The 20,513-nt window shown below is 37.9% G+C and overlaps 1 protein-coding gene across 5 annotated transcripts in view; it reads right to left on the minus strand.

Moving 5' to 3' along the window:
* The window catches only part of SCLT1 (sodium channel and clathrin linker 1), a 230,455-nt gene that overhangs the window by 178,693 nt on the left and 31,249 nt on the right, over positions 1–20,513 (minus strand). For all 5 annotated transcript variants that reach the window (XM_006067319.4, XM_025268069.3, XM_044930432.2 and 2 more), the window contains 3 exons: positions 15,692–15,750; positions 15,059–15,131; positions 11,728–11,783 (listed from right to left, as the gene is read on the minus strand). In XM_006067319.4, the coding sequence (XP_006067381.3) occupies positions 11,728–11,783; positions 15,059–15,131; positions 15,692–15,750 (188 nt within the window). The remainder of the gene's footprint in view (positions 1–11,727; positions 11,784–15,058; positions 15,132–15,691; positions 15,751–20,513) is intronic.

Consider the following 20,513-nt stretch of genomic DNA (forward strand, 5'->3'; position numbering starts at 1 on the left):
TGTATGGCACAGGGAACTGTTTGCAAAATTCTGTTATGATTTATTCTGTGATAAATCATAAGGGAAAAGAATATAAAAAAAGAATGTATATGTGTGTATAACTGAGTCACTTGGCTGTACAGCAGAGACTGGCACAGCATTGTAAATCAACTATACTTCAAATAAAAAAAAAAAAAAAAAACTGAGCTTCAGACAGATTAAAGTACTAAGAAAATTACCCAGTCAGAAATTGCAGGTCTGAAATTTTAACCAATTATAAATAGGCAAGACAACTTTCTAAATCTTTGAGTGGACAAAGATGAATCAAACAATTCTAATAGTTTGTTTTTGAACTGAATTTGTCATTGATAGTAAGATGCACCATTTCTTTTACATAGTATTAAAAATAAAAATTGCTGCTTATTAATCTGACATACCATTCCCTACAGCTACATCTCAATTTTGTAGATCTTAAAATAGGGGAGGGAACAGGGAATTTTAGAACTCTGTAAGAGAGGAAAGAGAGTAAGACAAATACAATCACAAAACATTCTAGACAACTGCCTTGTACAACACCTCTGCATGCCTCCCCTCACCTTACAGACTTTATTCATCCTTAAGTCCAAGCTTCCTGGGTGAAGGTATTGATATCACCACCATGGGGCAGTGTTTCCTTTGGGGATTAATACAGAACAGCCTGATAACTGCAACTGTTGCTTCCCTTCTGCTTCTACAGTGACTCATATATATTCTTTCCAGAAAAAATTGGAATTTTCAAATTCTGAAGTGCCACTGAGTACAATCCTTCAACAGTACACTCTCCTCTGTTTAAAATCCCTGAAGAGCTCCCTACACCATCTGTGGGACAAGTTTCAATTCCTTGACTGAGCATATACTCAGCAGTGGCCACAGGACTGGAAAAGGTCCGTTTTCATTCCAATCCCACAGAAAGGCAATGCCAAAGAATGTTCAAACTACTGCACAATTGCACTCATCTCACAAGCTACCAAAGTAATGCTCAAAATTCTCCAAGCCAGGCTTCAACAGTACCTGAACCGTGAACTTCCAGATGTTCAAGCTGGATTTAGAAAAGGCAGAGGAACCAGAGATCAAATTGCCAAGACCTGTTGGATCATCGAAACAGTGAGAGAGTTTCAGAGAAAACATTTACTTCTGCTTTATTGACTGTGCCAAAGCCTTTGACTGTGTGGATCACAACAAACTGTAGAAAATTCTAAAAGAGATGGGAATACCTGACCACCTGACCTGCCTCCTGAGAAATTGGTATGGAGGTCAAGAAGCAACAGTTAGTACCAGACATCGAACAACAAACTGGTTCCTAAACTGGGAAAGGAGTACCTCAAGGTTGTATATTGTTACCCTGCTTATTTAACTTCTATGCAGAGTACATTATGCAAAATGCCAGGCTGCATGAAGCACAAGCTGGAATCAAGATTGCTGGGAGAAATATCAATAACCTCAGATGTGCAGATGACACCATCCTTATGGCACAAAGTGAAGAAGCTAAAGAGCCTCTTAATGAACATGAAAGAGGAGAGTTGAAAGTTTGGCTTAAAACTCAACATTCAGAAAACTAAGATCATGGCATCTAGTCCCATCACTTCTTGGCAAATAGATGGGGAAACAGTGGAAAGACTTTGTTTATTTTGCTCCAAAATCACTGCAAATGGTGACTGCAGCCATGAAATTAAAATATACTTGGTCCTTGGAAGAAGAGTTATGAGCAATCTAGACAGATCTAAAAAGCAGAGACATTACTTTGCCAACAAAGGTCTGTGTAGTCACAGCTATGGTTTTTCCAGCAGTCATGTTTGGATGTGAGAGTTGGACTATAAAGAAAGCTGAGTGCCGAAGAATTGAGGCTTTTGAACTATGGTGTTGGAGAAGACTCTTGAGAGTCCCTTGGACTGCAAGGAGATCCAACCAGTCAATCCTAAAGGAAATCAGTCCTGAATACTCATTGCAAGGACTGATCCTGAAGCTGAAACTCCCATACTTTGGCCACCTGATGTGAAGAACTGACTCATTTGAAAACACTCTGATACTGAGAAAGATTGAAGGCAGGAGGAGAGGGGACGACAGAAGATGAGATGGTTGGATGGCATCATCGACTTGATGGACATGAGTCTGAGCAGGCTCCAGGGGTTGGTGATGGACAGGAAGGCCTGGCGTGTTGCAGTCCCTGGGGTCGCAAAGAGTCGGACACGACTGAGTGACTGAACTGAACTGAAATGAGCATGCAAGGTCTTATACTATCTGGTCTCTGCCCACTATTCCAGTCTTGCGCATAATTCCCTATATAAATATGCTGGGATATGGCCACTGTAAATGATCTGTACTTTAATAAACATACAAATTTTCATTTAATGAACTTCTGCTCATTCTTAAAGGATCTGCTCAAATTTCATCCTCTCACTTAAGCCTTCTCCAACCAGAGTGATGTCATCAACAATTATAACTGGATGTGTTATAGTTACATTATCTGCTGTCCCCAGACTTAAGTAATCCTTGACAATAGCCCATGATCTGGGGAATAGCATAGGATATTCTTTACATAGAGACGTTTATAATTAGACTAAAGTTTTGCATATTTCTCAAGGCTAGCCTTATCATAGACTGACTGACATCAAGTGCTCTGACAAATAGAAGTACTGACCATATTTAAACCATCCAAAGTACCAAGAATGGGTACCTTCAGGATTTGATTAAAGAACAGAGAATCAGCTTTTTGGTTAAAAGAGTAGGAGCAACAGCTATATGAGAGGGGTGCCACTACTGAGAGGGACCATGTAGTCTGCATAAGACAACCAATAAAAGAAGCATATCCTCAGAGATGGTCCTAATGTTTAATAATTCTAGTTGTATTCCGTGTTCCTCCTTATCATGCACTCTCACTTACTTAGAATGACCTGTTTCTATTTCTTGAAGCAAAAAGAGCCAAATGTATTCCCATATGTAGGTGCTTAGGATGCTAATATTTGCAATCATCCACCCCAAAATATTATTTGAACATTTAATACATATCAAGCACTTTCAATGTTCGGTATACTATGGTAAACAGAATAGACAAAGGCTGCTGCTCATGAAGGATACATTTTAGTAGAAAAATGACAAGCAAATAAATAATTTCTGGTAGTAATAGGTATCACAAATAAAACTGGGTAATAGAAAAATGAAAGTTGGGAGGAGGAGTACTGCTGGATAATGTGATCAAGGAATGCTTTCCTGATCGAAGAGAAGGAGTCCTGTGTAGGTCTGGAGAAGAACATTCCAGGCAGAAGAAATACTGATAGGCAAAAGGGCTTCTAGTAGAAACTGGTTTGCCAGTTTTAGGCTCCCCTGATAGCTCAGTTGGTAAAGAATCCACCTGCAATAAAGCAGGAGACCTCGGTTCAATTCCTGGGTCGGGAAGATCTGCTGGAGAAAGGATAGGCTACCCACTCCAGTATTCTTGGGCTTCCCTTGTGGCTCAGCTGGTACAGAATCCGCCTGCAATGCAGGAGACCTGGGTTTGATCCCTGGGTTGGGAAGATCCCCTGGAGAAGGGAAAGGCTACCCACTCCAGTATTCTGGCCTGGAGAATCCCATGGGCTGTATAGTCCATGGGGTCACAAAGAGTCAGACACGACTGAGCGACTTTCACATTCATGTGCCAGTTTTAAGGAAGCCAGTAAGATGACCAGTGGGACTGGAGACTAGTAATTATGGGGGTGTGGTAAGAGACATATATATACATAAATATACAAACACAGACTTATCATAAACAGAGACATATACAGAAATTAGGATACCTCTGAGTTTATATGAGAGGTATACCTCTGAGATTATTAGAAAGAAAAATATTAAACTTTAAGTAAAGAGGATGGTTTTCCTCACGGTATACAGACATAAATTAGCATCAGAAGAGCAGTGTTTACCATGGAATTCCAGAGATATCTTTTCTTTCATTGGAAAACAGAGCAAATGTATTCATCTTCTGCTATTAAATAAAGTTTTTCAGTACAGAATAACATTTTTGGACAAGTACTGAAAAATAGTGGCTTCATTTTTTCTTTTTTATAAATATACACAAGAACTCTTTCCTCCCAAATTTCAAATATATAACACCTAGTACCTTGTGTTCATAGGCTATTATCAACACACACTAATGATATACTTCTCAACCTGGGGATCTGGCAAAGAGACTGGGAATGCCCAGACAATCTAATTTGGAAAGACAGTGGGATTTGATAACAGAACTTCCACAAGACTGAGGGAAACAGAAACTCTTGGAGGGCAAAAACAAAATCTTGTGCATACCAGGACCCAGGGGAAAGGAGCAGCAACCTCACAAGAGACTGAGCGAGACTTGCCTGTGAGTGTTTGAGGGTCTCCTGGAGAGGTGTGGGTCAGCAGTGGCTTGCTGTGGTGATAGGGGCAGTGGCAGCAGCAGTCCTGAAAGGTGCGTGTTGGTATAAATTCTTTTGGAGACTGCCAGTGGCCTTACCAGTAGCCTTACCAGGCTTCCCTTGTGGCTCAGCTGGTAAAGAATCCATCTGCAATGTGGCAGACCTGGGTTCCATCCCTGGGTTACGAAGATCCCCTGGAGAAGGGAAAGGCTATCTACTCCAGTATTCTGGCCTGGAGAATTCCATGGATTGTATAATCCATGGGGTTGCAAAGAGTCAGACACTACTGAGCGACTTTCACTTTCAAGCTAGTAACCTTATCATAGAGCCTGCAATTCTACAACTGAGTCACCTCAGGCCAAACAACTAACAGGGAGGAAGCACAGCCCAGGCATCAACAGACAATTGGATTAAAGATTTACTAAGCATGGCTCTGCCAACCAGAGTAAGACCCAGTTTTCCCCACAGCCAGTCCCTCCCATCAGGAAGCAAGATTTATAATCCCACAGCCAAGAGAATGAAAATCACAATCACAGAAAGCTAACCAAAATGATCACATGGGTCTCAGCTTTGTGTAACTCAAGCAAGCTATGAGTCACATCTTGCAGGGCTACTGAAGATGGACAGGTCATGGTGGAGAGTTCTGACAAAATGTGGCCCACTGGAGAAGGGGATGGCAAACCACTTCAGTATTCTTGCCTTGAGAACTTGATGAACACAATCAAAAGGCAAAAAGATATGACACTGGAATGAGCCCCCAAGGTTGGTAGGTGTCCAAAGGCTTCTGGGGAAGAGCAGAGAAACAGTTCCAGAAAGAATGAAGAGGCTGACCTAAGCAGAAATGTTGCTCAGCTGTGGATGTGTCTGGTGGTGAAAGTAAAGTCCAAAACTGTAAAGAACAATACTACATAGGAACCTGGAATGTGAGGTCCATGAATCAAGGTAAATTGGAAGTGGTCAAACAGGAGATGGCAAGAGTGAACATGGACATTTTAGCAATCAGTGAACTAAAATGGATGGGAATGTGCAAATTTAATTTAGATGACCATATAATTACATTATTACTACCCCTTTTGGTAAGAATGCCTTAGAACAAATGGAGTAGCCCTCATAGTCAACAAGAGAGTCTGAAATGCAGTACCTGGGTGCAATCTCAAAAATGACAGAATGATCTCGGTTCATTTCCATTCAACGTCATAGTAATCCAAGTTTATGCCCCAACCATGAACGCTGAAGAAGCTGAGTCGAAAAGTTCTATGAAGACCTACAAAACCTTCTAGAATTAACATCCAAAAAAAGAAGTCATTTTCATCAGAGAAGACAGTAAAGCAAAAGTAGGAAGTCAAGAGATAGCTGGAATAACAGGCAAGTTTCGCCTTGGAATACAAAATGAAACAGGGCAAAGACTAACAGAGTTTTGCCAAGAGAATGCACTGGTCATAGCAAATACCCTTTTCCAACAACACACGAGACAACTCTACACATGGACATCACCAGATGGTCAATACAGAAATCAGATTGATTATATTTTTTGTGGTCGAAGATGGAGAAGCTCTATACAGTCAAACACTTCTGGGAGCTGACTGTGGCTCAGACCATGAGGTTCTTATTGCAAAATTCAGGCTTAAATTGAAGAGAGTAGGGAAAACCACTAGGCCATTCAGGTATGGCTTAAATCAAATCCCTTATGATTATACAGTGGAGGTGACAAATAGATTCAAGGGATTAGATCTGGTAGACAGAGTGCCTAAAGAACTATGGATAGAGGTTCATAACACTGTACGAGAGGTGGTGACCAAAACCATCCCCAAAATAAAGAAATGCAAGAAGGCAATGTAGCTGTCTGAAGAGGCCTTACAAATAGCTGAGATTAGAAATAAAGGGAAAGGCAAAAGAGAAAGGGAAAAAGACACCAAACTGAATGTAGAATTCCAGGGACTAGCAAAGAGAGACAGAAAAGCCTTCTTAAGTGAACAGTGCAAAGAAATAAGAGGAAAACAATAGAATGGCAAAGACTACAGATCACTTCAAGAAAATTAGATACCAAGGGAACATTTCATGCAAAGATGGGCACAACAGAGGACAGAAACAGTGAGCAGAAGAGATTAAGAAGAGGTGGTACAAATATACAGAAAAACTATTTAAAAAAAGAAATAGAAAAGGTCTTAATGATCCAGATAACCGCAATCGTGTGATCACTCACTTAGAGCCAGACATCCTGGAGTGTGAAGGCAAGTGGGCCTCAGGAAGCATCACTATGAACAAACCTAGTAGAGGTGACAGAATGCCAGCTAAGCTGTTTAAAACCCTAAAAGATGATGCCGTTAAAGCAGTGCACCCATTAAGTCTGCAAATTTCCAAAACTCATCAGTGGCCACAGGACTGGAAAAGGTGAGCTTTCGTTCTAATCCCAAAGAAAGGCAATGCCAAAGAATGCTCAAACTACCATAGAACTGCACTCATTTCACATGCTAGCAAGATTATGCTCATAATACTTCAAGCTAGGCTTCAGTATTACGTGAACCGAAACCTTCCAGATGTACAAGCTGGATTTAGAAAAGGCAGAGGAAAAGAGATCAAATTGTCAGTATCCGCTGGATCATAGAAAAATCAAGGCAATTCCAAAAAACATCTACTTCTGCTTCATTGACTACACTAAAGCCTTTGACTGTGTGGACTACAACCAATTGGAAAATTCTTAAGAGATGGGGATACCAGACCACCTTACCTGTCTCCTGAGAAGCCTGTATGCAGAACAAGAAGCAACAGTTAAAACTGGACATGGAACAACGGACTGGTTCCAAACTGGGAAAGGAGTACATCGAGACTGTATATTGTCACCCAGCTTATTTAACTTATATGCAGAGTACATCATGTGAAATGCTGTGCTGGATGACTCAGAAGTTGGAATCAAGATTGCTGGGAGAAATATCAACAACCTCAGATATGTCACTCAATTGCAGAAAGTGAAGAGGAACTAAAAAGCCTACTGCTGAGGCGGATGAAAGAGAAGAGTGAAAAAGGTGGCTTAAAACTCAACATTCAAAAAACTATGATCAGAGCATTCAGTCCCATCACTTCATGGCAAATAGATGGGGAAAAATTGGAAGCAGTGACTGATTTTATTTTCTTGGGCTCCAAAATCACTGCAGACAATGACTGCAGCCATGAAATTAAAAGACGCTTGCTCCTTGGAAGGAAAGCTATGACAAACCTAGACATTGTATTAAAAAGCAGAGATAACACTTCGCCAACAAGGGTCTGTACAGTCAAAGCTATGGCTTCTCTAGTAGTCATGTATGGATGTGACAGCTGGACCATAAAGAAGGTTGAGCACCAAAGAATTGATGCTATTGAGTTATGGTGCTAGAGAAGACTCTTGAGAGTCCCCTGGACAGCAAGAAGATCAAACTAGTCCATCCTAAAGAAAATCAGCCCTGAATATTCAATGGAAGGACTGATGCTGAAGGTGAAGTTCCAATACTCTGGCCACTTGATGCAAAGATCCCATTCACTGGAAAAGACCCTGATGCTGGAAAAGATTGAGGGCAGGAGGAGAAGCTGGAGACAGAGGATGACATGGCTCGACAGCATCACTTGACTCGATGGACATGAGTCTGAACAAACTCTGGGAGATGGTGAAGGACAGGGAAGTCTGACGTGCTATAGTCCATGGGCTTGCAAAGAGAAGGACATGACTTATCAACTGAACAACAACGACAATTTAGTAAGTACTCAATAAATATTTATGAATTATTGGATGCATGTTTTATTACTTCACCAAATATTAAATCTGAAGGTAAGTGACTCCAGATTTGTTTCAGCAGTTCAGTAATGTAATTTAAGGACAAAAGGTTTCCCCATCTTTCCCTTCTTCCCATCTCCTTGCATTTCTGATATCTACTATCATGGTTACAAAACAGCTACAGTAGCTTCAACATAACACTTTCTAAAATGCTGCGGTACATGGGGTTGCAAAGAGTCGGATGCGACTGAACTGAACTGAAAATGACAAGAAACTGAAAGGAGGTAAGTTTTCTTCTTGCCAGTCTCTTATCAGTGAAAAAATCTTCCCAGTGGCTCTATTACAGACTGTCCCTTACTTCATTGGACAAAAGTGAATCTCATGTTTATACTTAAACCAATCCCTGACAAAAGAAATGTGCACGAGGTTATAATCAAAGATTTATCACCTGAGGTTGTGGAAGGTTATATATATATATATATCCTCTGAGCGCAATGAAACTGGAACAAAATCAGGGTTATATGAACTATGAAAGAAGGGAAAATAGCTCTTACAGAGGCAATGATTGCCTTTCAAACCCTCAATAATAAAATAAAAATAATAACAATAAAAAGTAGTATTTACTTAGTGCCAGACAGTGCTGTACATATATTTATTCACTATATAACCCAATTTCTTTCCTTTGGCAAGTTATGAGAAGGAAATATGATATTAAGGAAAATAAGACAAAAACAAAATAAAAACTAGTATATTCTCAACATGAACTGAATTTCAAGGAACAGGCTAAAAGTGAGGATGATATAAGAATATTTTTTTCACCTCTTCCTAGGTCTCATAAAATGACTTCATTATTTTCTATTTGTAATCAATTCCTAGGTAATATTCAGCTATATACAATGTAGTAGAATGTTTTCCTAACCCAAAAATGTGGAACTGCATACTACTGTATAATCCAAGCCACTGCTGGCTTCCATTATCCAGATCTGATCATATCTAAAATGTTTTCCTTAAAAATGATAAACTCTTTCTGATTTTGCAGTCCTTAATAGCAATGCTTATTTAAAAGCAGGATACTGCCCTAAAGACAGAGAGTTTACTTTAAAACCTGATAAAATTTCGAGTTATTTAAAGTGCCTTTTAACAAGCTCAGGATCCATTTTTTCTCATTTCCCTATTATACTCAGAATAAATACATTCATGAGCCATGACTGCAGCACTATTAAAAAGGTAAAGGCAGATTTTTAGAGGACTGGTTTCAAAAGACCTGGACATAAAAGGAAGAGTACAGAGTCAAATAAAGGACATGACTAAATCATTGGCTAATTCATGTAACACCGTATTATCCCCAAAACATTAAAATACAAACTTCACTTACATATACTGGTGATTCAAAAATCTTAGTAATACTCTTTACTAGGAAGATCATAGCCTGTCTCATAATTATGTTGAAAAAGAATAGTGCATCATAAAAAAGTTAGAAAACTTTTCATGGGAAAAAACAGAAATAAGTGAGAAAAATGGAAAATCTAGTTAAGAGATTTACATAGAAGAATGCAAACAAAGGAATGACAAACTTTAAAAAGATTTCTAAATTTTTTTGGTTTAGTTTTATGTCAACAACAAAAGTTCTATCAGATCTCAGTCCAGTTACATAACCCTCAAAATTAAACTGGAACAGAATAAAACCCTGAACATTTTTAAAAGAAAACATGAGAGAAGATCTTTATCACCACAGGCTGAAAGGATGTGTTAGAGACAAAGATCAACAACCATAAGAGAAAAGATAGATATATTCCACTACCTCAAAATTAAAAAAAAATAAAATTCTGTTGATCAAACATATCACAACCTGGGAACAAGAACCTGAAATGTACCTATTGTCTAACAGAACGAATGGGCCACTGGCACTCACTTCATTTTCATCCCTTTTCATATTCTAGCATCTTTTACAGTAACTAAAATTCTAAAACTGTATTTCCAAAATTTCCTTGCAGCTGGTGTGCTGTATGGGATTAGTTTCAGCAGTGAGAGGCACTTGAGGCGGATATGGAAGGTGGAAGTGAGCTGAGAATATTTTCCTATAGGTATGACTGATGGCAAGCAAAACTGGTAGACTTGAGTGTTCTTGAAATCAGCAACCCATACCCTACTTTCCAGTGTCAAGTTTTTCAGCTTCACGAAAATGATGCTGTAGTGGTGGCTATAGCAGCATGAATTCCTGACCACAGCATCTCAGCCTCTATGGTATGACTCTAAAACCAATGATCTTACCTACATTTTAACTGCAAGTGACTAAATCTCTGCTTGTTTGAAATGCCTACAATGGTTATGGTTAACACTGGCACACCAACAAATACTGACAATACAGATTATATAGATCTACTAAGGGAAAGATAAATAGAAAATGGGAAAAAGAAATGAATGTGCATTTCATGAGAAATCACATGGGTAAATAAATGCATATTGGTATTCAGAAAATGCAAAATAAAAACACAATGAAATACTATTTAGGACTCAAAATAATAAAAATTAAGAAACCTGGTAAGGGCAAGTGTTGATAAAAGATACGGATCAATAAAACTCATAAATATCACTTGTGGGATGAATATTGGCATAGCCACTTTGGAAATTAAGCTGGCGATATATTGCAGGATTGAATACCACATGGCCTATGACCCAGCAATTTCATCCCTTGAAATTCTTCTATTTATGCATGATACTGAGTGAAAAAAAGTGCGTTTCAGAAGACTAAATAATACTGTTTTATATAAGTTTAAAAAAAAATAACAATAGTATATCATGAGGCATAGATGTATGTATAAAAATTTAAAAAGCAAGGGAATGATAAAATTTCAAGACAGTATTAACTGCTGGCAGAGGGAAGGAGAGGGATGACATAGGGAAAGAAAACATGGATAATATCATGTATGAAACAAGTCGCCAGTCCAGGTTCGATGCATGATACTGGATGCTTGGGGCTGGTGCACTGGGACGACCCAGAGGGAGGGTATGGGGAGGGAGGAGGGAGGAGGGTTCAGGATGGGGAACACAGGTATATCTGTGGTGGATTCATTTCGATATTTAGCAAAACTAATACAATATTGTAAAGTTTAAAAATAAAATAAAATTAAAAAAAAATAAATAAATAAAAAAAGAAAGAAAACATGGATAGGTGTACCAGTATTGATAACATTTTAGCTTTTAACTGGATGGTGGGCTGACAGGCTTTCTTTTTATTGGTATGTTTCCTAATGTATTTATATATTGCATGCTATTCTACTATTAATGATTGCTAAACATTTATAAAGTGTTTATTATATACCCTATTTTAAGCATTTACTTTGTCCTTTATAGTCTGCTCTATGACACAGGTTCTGCTATTATCTCCCATTTATAGATGAGGAAACTAAAGCACAAAGAGGTTAAGCAACTGTCCAAGGTCATATACCTTGAAAGCAATGGAGCCAGGAGTCAAAGAGGACATCAGGCCCCAGAGTCCACATTCATAACCAGTATACTACATGAATAAAATACCAAGTAACAATAAAAGTTACCTAAGACAAAAATAAAATAACAAACAGTTCATTGATCTACCTTTCATTTTCCTTGGTGACATTTTCAAATTGTAGTTTCATCTCACCCATCTGTTTCTGAAAGAATAAAATATAGCTGTAGGAAAACATCTTCAAGACATTTAGATCTATATTAAGTATTAATAGTTCATTCATATGCATGCAATCTGTGACACTAGTCTATAGATAAGAAATTATTATTCACGTCTAACAATAAATATTAGATATTTTAATGATATACAGAACATTCTGAATAGAATATAAATAAAACTTTCTTATGTAATATATTAAGAAATATTTATAAATAAGTTGTATGATTTATAGATGTTTATAGTAAAAGAAAGATATTCCTCAATATGTCACTGTAAGAAACACTAGATGATCCCTAGACCTTGACTAAGTCTTGTTTCATCCTACTTTAGGTGGAAGTCCATGTAAGTGTGCTTAAATTTTGAAAAGTAAAATGTTAATGGTGAAAAAAAGCAAATAAAGATCTTTAGCAATAATTCATTCAGTCTCTGAATGACTTCTTTTATTAGTTGTTTGATCTCTCTGCATATACAAGATTGTTACAGCAAACCAATGTGGTTACTAACACATACAGTAGTAGGAAATACAGTTTAAAAAAAAAATCACTAAATAAAATACCAGTAAGAATAAAATACACATTGAAAAGGGAATGAAATGAAGGTATTTTTAATTTTTTCTGAGGGGTTAAAGGGATTGTAAGATTTCAACAGAAAAGGAAGGACATTTCGAGCAGGGTGAAATATGAGTAAAAGCAAAGAAGCAAAAACTATTAGACAACACAGGCATAGTTGTCAGTTCTCAATAAGAGTAAATGAGCAAATGGAGATCAGGAAGGAGGCCATGTAAAACCATACTTAAAACAAAACTGCAATCAACTCATGATCTGCCCGTTAGTCTTGACTGGGTACCCTAGGCTAAAGGAGAAGTGCCAAGCCTGGAGTGAAACTGGCAAGGGAAGGATGGAACAGGCAGAGCTCCAAGCCTTTCTCTCTTCCTGTCAACCAGAGAAGCTCAAGGCAGCTTGGTCTAGGAAATCAGTAACAGCCAATTATAACTACAAAGTTGGCTTGAAAGGTGAACCTTTCCCAGCTCCCTGCTGTGCCTGAATCACAATTAAATCAAAATGAATGAATTCACTACCAGATAATTGAGAACTGACCATACATAGAGCGATGCAATGAGAGGTAAAATTGGAAAGGCAGGTGGCAGGTCTTGAATGTCATGCTAACTAAGAGGTTTGGACTTTATTGTAGCAATTATTCCTGCTTTGTATTTTTTTTTTTAGATTGATCGTAAAAATTTTCAAAAACGTCAGTGTATCTTGAAAAATATTTTTCAAATAATTAGGTGGGATGTATGCACTAATATGGATTCAGGGTAAATTGTTACAGTAACACTAAAGATTTTTTACTGTAAAATATTTCAAAATATTTAAGAGTTGGAAGGAAATAAAATTCAGCCATAACTTTCTTATCATCAAAATTTCCCCAATTATTTACATTTTCTGGAAGAAAATCTTTCATATAGAGAATTATTATGAAAAATTTCCTGCTTTTGAGATACACTATTTTTTGACTGGGTCAATAAGATAAGCCACAAGAACTAATGCTAATCAATAATATCTATGTGAGCAAGTGTTAGAAGTAGCTGTCAACATCTTTTTTCTCCCTAAAAGTAGCAACTATTCTTATCACAAACCCTTGGGCGTTCTGCTACACCTACCTCTTTTTTGAAATTAATCCAGTAATCACTTTAGATGGAGAATGACAAATGGAAAATGAAGTTAAATATCTTAGTAAACTAGCTGATTAAAGAGATAAAGGAATCAGACTGATTATAGAAAAAATTAAAAATTTAAGTTTAATTTCAAGAAACTAGATATTCCATTTTACAACTAACAAACCACAGGTCATTATAGTAAATTTTGAGAGAGTGAATTCAGCAGGAACTTTCATTATCCTAAAAATTAGAGAAGGAAATGGCAACCCACTCCAGTATTCTTGCCTGGAGAATCCCATGAACAGAGAAGCCTAGCAGGCTACAGTCCATGGGGTCACAAGAGTCAGACACGACTTAGCAACTAAAGAGAGAGAGAGAGATCCTAAAAATAAAAGCAAAATGTCATCTTTGCAAAAGAGAGCTCTCTGTTACTGTCAGTTAAAAACAGCTCTATAGCCAAAAAAAAAAAAAAAACCCAAAAAAACCCAACCCAATCAAAAATGGGCAGAAGACCTTAACAGACATTTCTCCAAAGAAGACATACAGATGGCCAACAGGCACATGAAAAGATGCTCAACATCACTAATTACTGAAGAAATGCAATTCAAAACCACAATGAGTATCACCTCAGACTACTCAGAACAGTCATCATCAAAATGTCTACAAATAGTAAATACTGGAGAGGGTGTGGAGAAAAGAGAACCTTCCTACACCGTTAGTGGGAGTGTAAATTGGTACAATCACTACAGAAAACAGTATAGAGGTTCGTTAAAAAATGGAAAGCAGAATTACCATGTGATCCAACAATCCCATTCTTGGGCATAGTCCAAAAAATACTAATTCTAATTCAAAAACTCTAATTCAAAAAGATATATGCACCCCAATGTTCATAGCAGCACAATCTGCAACAACCAAGACTTGGGGGCAACCTAAGTATCTATCAACACATGAACAGATAAAAAAGATGTGCGATATATATAAACACATTACACACACATATACGTATAAACACACACATACACAATGGAATATTACTCAAGCCATACACAATGAAGTAATGCATTTGCAGCAACATGGATGGTCTTAGAAATTAACATCTAAGTAAAGTAAGTCAGAGAAAGACAAATATCATACAATATCACTTATATGTAGAATCAAAAATTGATACAAATTAACAGAAACAGACTCACTGACATAGAAAACAAACTTATGGTTGCCAAAGGGAAAAGAGGGGAAAGGGATATATTAGGGATTTATAGATACACACTATACAGGGATTAAGACACAGGTATTTATAGATACACACTATTATATATAAAACAAACAACAAGGACCTACTGTATAGAACAGGGAACTAGATTCAGTATCTTATACTAACTTTTAATGGAAAATAATCTGAAAAAGAATACACATATATACACAAACATATAAATGTGGACAACAGATTCACTTTGCTGTACACTTGAAACTAACACAATGCTGTGAATTGATTATAGGTAAATATTTTCTTCCTTAGCAAAGGATTTGTGAAGAAACAATTTCTATTTACTTTTTCTTTTTTTAAAGAAAATATTACCAAAGGATTAACACATATGATTTCATACCTGATAATATTTCAGCTGACCATTTAGTTCTTCCAAATGCTTATCATACTCAGTTATAAGAGGAACTAAAAAGCTAAGAAAAAATGCAAAGTTAGAAAAATGCATATTCTGTTTAATCTAGTTTAATAAGTATATAACATGAAATAAATAAACATCAAAACTTTTATGTTAATTTTCTCCATCAAAACTTTTATATTCATTTTCTCCATAGCAATCAATACTTTACCTTTTTCCTAAACCAGAGATTCTCACAGCCTTAGCTCAATTAATATTTCAAGCTGAATAACTTTTTTTTTATTGTAGGGGCTGACCTATGCACTGTAGGATCTTAAGCAGCATTACTGGCCTCTGCCCATTAGGTGCCACTAGTGCCCTTGCCCTCCACGCAGTGACAAGCAAAACCGTTAGCAGATGTTGGCAAGTATCTGGGGAGGGAAGGGAAGCAAAATCACCCAGTTGAGAGCCACTCTTAGAGATGATGATAGCAGCTTTTTTTTCCCTTGTCAATTCAATGACAGGTCATTTAAACCTAATTAGAGCAGACTAGAAAATAAACATTCCTAATACTAAAAAAAAATTTTTAACAATAATTAAACATAATTAAGAAAATATTTTCTGGTAACACAGCCTTACCTTTGGTCAGCTGCCGAGTTTTCTAATGTGTCATCTCCATCTCCTTTGAAGACACCTTTCTGTAATAGAAAATAATGCATCTTAAAATTTTATTTTCTCATATCGCTTGAGCCTCAACTGACAGAAGTTTAAAATTAAATACAATTAAAAATGTTATAACCTTAGAAAATCTGTTACTGCAATTACAAAAGAGAAAGAAAAAATAATTGATGCTGAAACGTTTCTCTAAATGTTAACACCTGTACATAATAAAACTCTTGGTAAACTAGAAATAGGAAGAAAATTCTCAATTGATAAAGAATATCTACCAAAAACCTATATCGATTTCTATTCTTGACAGTGAAACATCAGAAGTGCTGCACAAAATTCAGTAATAATACAAGGCTGCGCATTAGCACTGCTAAAATTCAACATTGTACCAAAGACTCCAATCAGTGGAATCTGCTACAGGGACACAGAGTTGGAGACCTAAAGCTGAAAAAGAAGATGCAATACTGTTCTCATTCACAGAGAATTACCTAGAAAACTCACTCTATAATCTACCAATTATAAAGACCGAAAATAGAGAATACAGGTCGCCAGATATAACTGCATCTCCAGATCTGATTGGGGGTGGTTGGAGTTTTGATCAGGACTACAGCACACGGGGCTAGAAATAAAGACCAGGAGGAGGAGTAGGGACAAACATAAAGGAGTATCAAGAAAGGGTGAGTAACGAGGGAGGAGCAAGATGAACAAGGCAGCAAACGGATGGTCTGGAAGGACCAGGGGGAGATCCGGGAACAAAAATCCTTAAAGTAGGGGCAAGAAGAGATGACACTAGTCAGAAGAGGGGAAAAGATATAGCATGACACTGAAAGAGGTGGACAATGCTGGGAAGCAGACTGAGGGCTAAAAGACTGGGGAGGCAGGGGAGGAAGGTGGGCTGGATAACATGGGCAACAAGGATCAGAAATAGGAAGTGGAGGCAGAGATTGGAAGGGAAAAATTAGAGGGAGCTCTTCTTTTTTTTTGTTTGTTTTTTAATGGCATTTCTGTACTTATCTTGTGAAAATGAGTAACCAGCAGAAACTGAGAGCTGCTCCAGCGACTATCTCACATACTACTGCTGGCATCACCTTGAGTTGGAATGCCCACTATGAGATATAGAAAAACAGATATGATTTGTGGTTACCAGAGGTGGGGTCCAAGGGGAGGGAGAAATGGATGAAGTTGGTCAAAAGCCACAATTTATAAGACCCACTTAAAAGCTAAATAAGTACTGGGGATATAAAGTACAATATAATTAAGATTAACATTGTTGTCAGTAGGCCCTTCCTATACAGTAAGTCTAGTTACCATCTGTCACCTGACGAAGATACTACATTATTATTGACGCTATTTCCCACATTGTATATTGCATTCTGTGTGTCATGTATTTTGTAACTGAAAGTTAACTTAATGTCCCATACCTATTTCAAACATACCCCGACCCTGCCTCTCTTCTGGCAACCAGTTTATTCTCTGCATCTATGGCTGTGTTTCTGTTTTGTTATTTTTATTCATCTGTTTTAAGATTTCATACACAAGGGAAATCATACGGTTATTTGTCCTTCTCTGACTTATTTCACTTAGTATAATACCATCTAGGACCATACATGTCAACAAAAATGCAGACATTTCATTCTTTTTTTATGGCTGATTATGAAGATCTAGAAGACCTTCTAGAACTAACACCCAAAAAAGATGTCCTTTTCATTATAGGGGACTGAAATGCAAAAGTAAGAAGTCAAGATATACGTGGACTAACAAACAAGAGATGCCTTGGAGTACAAAATGAAGCGGGGCAAAAGCTAACAGAGTTTTGCCAAGAGAACACACAGGTCATAGCAAACATCCTCTACCAACAACACAAGAGAAGACTCTACACATCGACACGACCAGATGGTCAACACCGAAATCAGACTGATTATATTCTTTGGAGCCAAAGATGGAGAAGCTCTATATAGTCAAAAAAAAAAAGACTGGGAACTGGCTGTGGCTCAGATTATGAACTTCTTATTGCTAAATTTAGACTTAAGTTGAAGAAACTAGGGGAAAACCACTAGACCATTCAGGTATGACCTAAATCAAATCCCTTATGACTATACGGTAGAAGTGAGAAATAGATTCAAGGGATTTGATCTGATAGACAGAGAGCCTGAAGAACTATGGATGGAGGTTCCTGACATTGTAAAGGAGGCAGTGATTAAGACCATACCCAAGGAAGAAAAAAATGCAAAAAGACAAATGGTCATCTGATGAGGCCTTACAAATAGCTGAGAAAGAAGCTAAAAGACAAAGGAGAAAAGGAAAGATATACACATTTGAATGCAGAGTTCCTAAGAATAGCACAGAGAGATAAGAAAGCCTTCCTCAGTGATCAATGCAAAGAAACAGAGGAAAACAATACAATGGGAAAGACTAGTGATCTCGTCAAGAAAATCAGAGATACCAAGGGAACATTTCATGCAAAGATGGGGACAATAAAGGATGAAAATGGTATGGACCTAATAGAAGCAGAAGATATTAAGAAGAGATGGCAAGAATACAGACAAGAACTATACAAAAAAGATCTTCATGACCCAGATAACCACGATGGTGTGCCAGACATCCTGGTATGAAAAGTCAGGTGGGCCTTAGAATGCATTACTATGAACAAAGCTAGTGGAGGTGATGGAATTCCAGTTGAGCTATTTCAAATCCTAAAAGATGATGCTGTTTAAGTGGTGCAATCAGTAAGTCAGTAAATTTGGAAAACTCAGCAGTGGTCACAGGACTGGAAAAGGTCAGTTTTCATTCCAATCCCAAAGAAAGGCAATGCCAAAGAATGTTCAAACTACTGCACAATTGCACTCATCTCACAAGCTAGCAAAGTAATGCTCAAAATTCTCCAAGCCAGGCTTCAACAGTATGTGAACCATGAACTTCCAGATGTTCAAGCTGGATTTAGAAAAGGCAGAGGAACCAGAGATCAAATTGCCAAGATCTGCTGGATCATCAAAAAAGCAAGAGAGTTCCAGAAAAATAACTACTTCTGCTTTATTGACCATGCCAAAGCTTTTGACTGTGTGGGTCACAACAAACTGTGGAAAACTGTAAAAGATATGGGAATACCAAACCACCTTACCTGTCTCCTGAGAAATCTGTATGCCAGCCAAGAAGCATCAGTTAGTACCAGACATCAAACAACAAAATGGTTCCAAATTGAGAAAGGAGTACGTCAAGGCTGTATAGTGTTATCCTGCTTATTTAACTTATATGCAGACTACATCTTGTGAAATGCCAGGCTGGAGGAAGCACAAGCTGGAATCAAGACTGCCAGGAGAAATATCAATAACCTCAGATATGCAGATGACACCACCCTTATGGCAGAAAGTGAAGAACTAAAGAGCCTCTTGATGAAAGTGAAAGAGGAGAGTGCAAAAGTTGGCTTAAAACTCAACATTCAGAAAACTAAGATCATGCCATTCAGTCCAATCTCTTCATGGCAAACAGATGGGGAAATAATGGAAACAGTGAGAGACTTTAGTTTTGGGGGGCTCCAAAAATCACTGCAGATGGTGACTGCAGCCATGAAATTAAGAGACACTTGCTCCTTGGAAGGAAGTTATGACCAACCTAGACAGCATATTAAAAAGCAGAGACATTACTTAGCCAACAAAGGTCCATTTGGTCAAGGCTATGGTTTTTCCAGTGGTCATGTATGTATGTGAGAGTTGGACTAGAAAGTAAAGCTGAGTGCTGAAGAACTGATGCTTTTGAATGTGGTGCTGGAGAAGACTCTTGAGAATCCCTTGGACTGCAAGGAGAGCAAACCAGTCAATCCTAAAGGAAATCAGTCCTGAATGTTCACTGGAAGGACTGATGCTGAAGCTGAAACTCCAATACTTTGGCCACTGATGAGAAGACCTGACTCACTGGAAAAGATCCTGATGCTGGGAAAGACTGAAGGCAAGAGAAGAAGGGGATGACAAAGGATGCAATGGTTGGATGGCAGCGCTGATGCAATGGACACGAGTTTGAGCAAGCTCCAGGAGTTGCTAATGGACAGGGAAGCTTGGAGTGCTGCAGTCCATGGGGTTGCAAAGAGTCGGAAATGACTGAGTGACAGAAATGAACTGAACTGAATATTCCATTGGGCTTTCCTGGTGGCTCAGCAATGAAGAATCCACCTGCCAACGCAGGAGGTGCAGGTTCAACCCCTGGGTCGGGAAGATTCCCTGGAGAAGGAAATGGTAACCACTCTAGTATTCTTGCCTGGGAAATGTCATGGACAGAGGAGCTCGGTGGGCTTCTGTGTCCATGGGGTCGCAAAGTTGGACATGATTTAGTTACTAAAGCAACAACAATATTCCATTGCACATATGTACCACATCTTCTTTATCCATTCACCTATAGATGGGCACTTAGGGTGTTTCTATATCTTGGTTATTGTAAATAATGCTGCAATATATCATATTCTAAAGATATATACAAATGTGCATATATCTTTAGAGTTAATGTTTTTCTTTCTTTGAAAATGCTCGGATGTGGAATTGCTGGTTTGTATGGTAATTCTATTTTCCATGTTCAGAGGAGCCTCCATACATTTTCCATAGTGGACGTACCAATTTACATTCTTACCAACATTGTGCATGTGTTCCCTTCATTGCACATCCTAGCCAACATTTGTTATTTCTAGTATTTTTGATAATAGCTGCTCTGACAGACATGCTTTCCGTTTTTCACCACTGAGCACCATACTGGCTGCAGGGTTTTCACATATGGACTTTACCAGATGTAAGTGTGTTCCCTCTATATA

This window comes from Bubalus bubalis, chromosome 17 (assembly GCF_019923935.1).
Source record: "Bubalus bubalis isolate 160015118507 breed Murrah chromosome 17, NDDB_SH_1, whole genome shotgun sequence".
Lineage (NCBI taxonomy): Eukaryota > Metazoa > Chordata > Mammalia > Artiodactyla > Bovidae > Bubalus > Bubalus bubalis.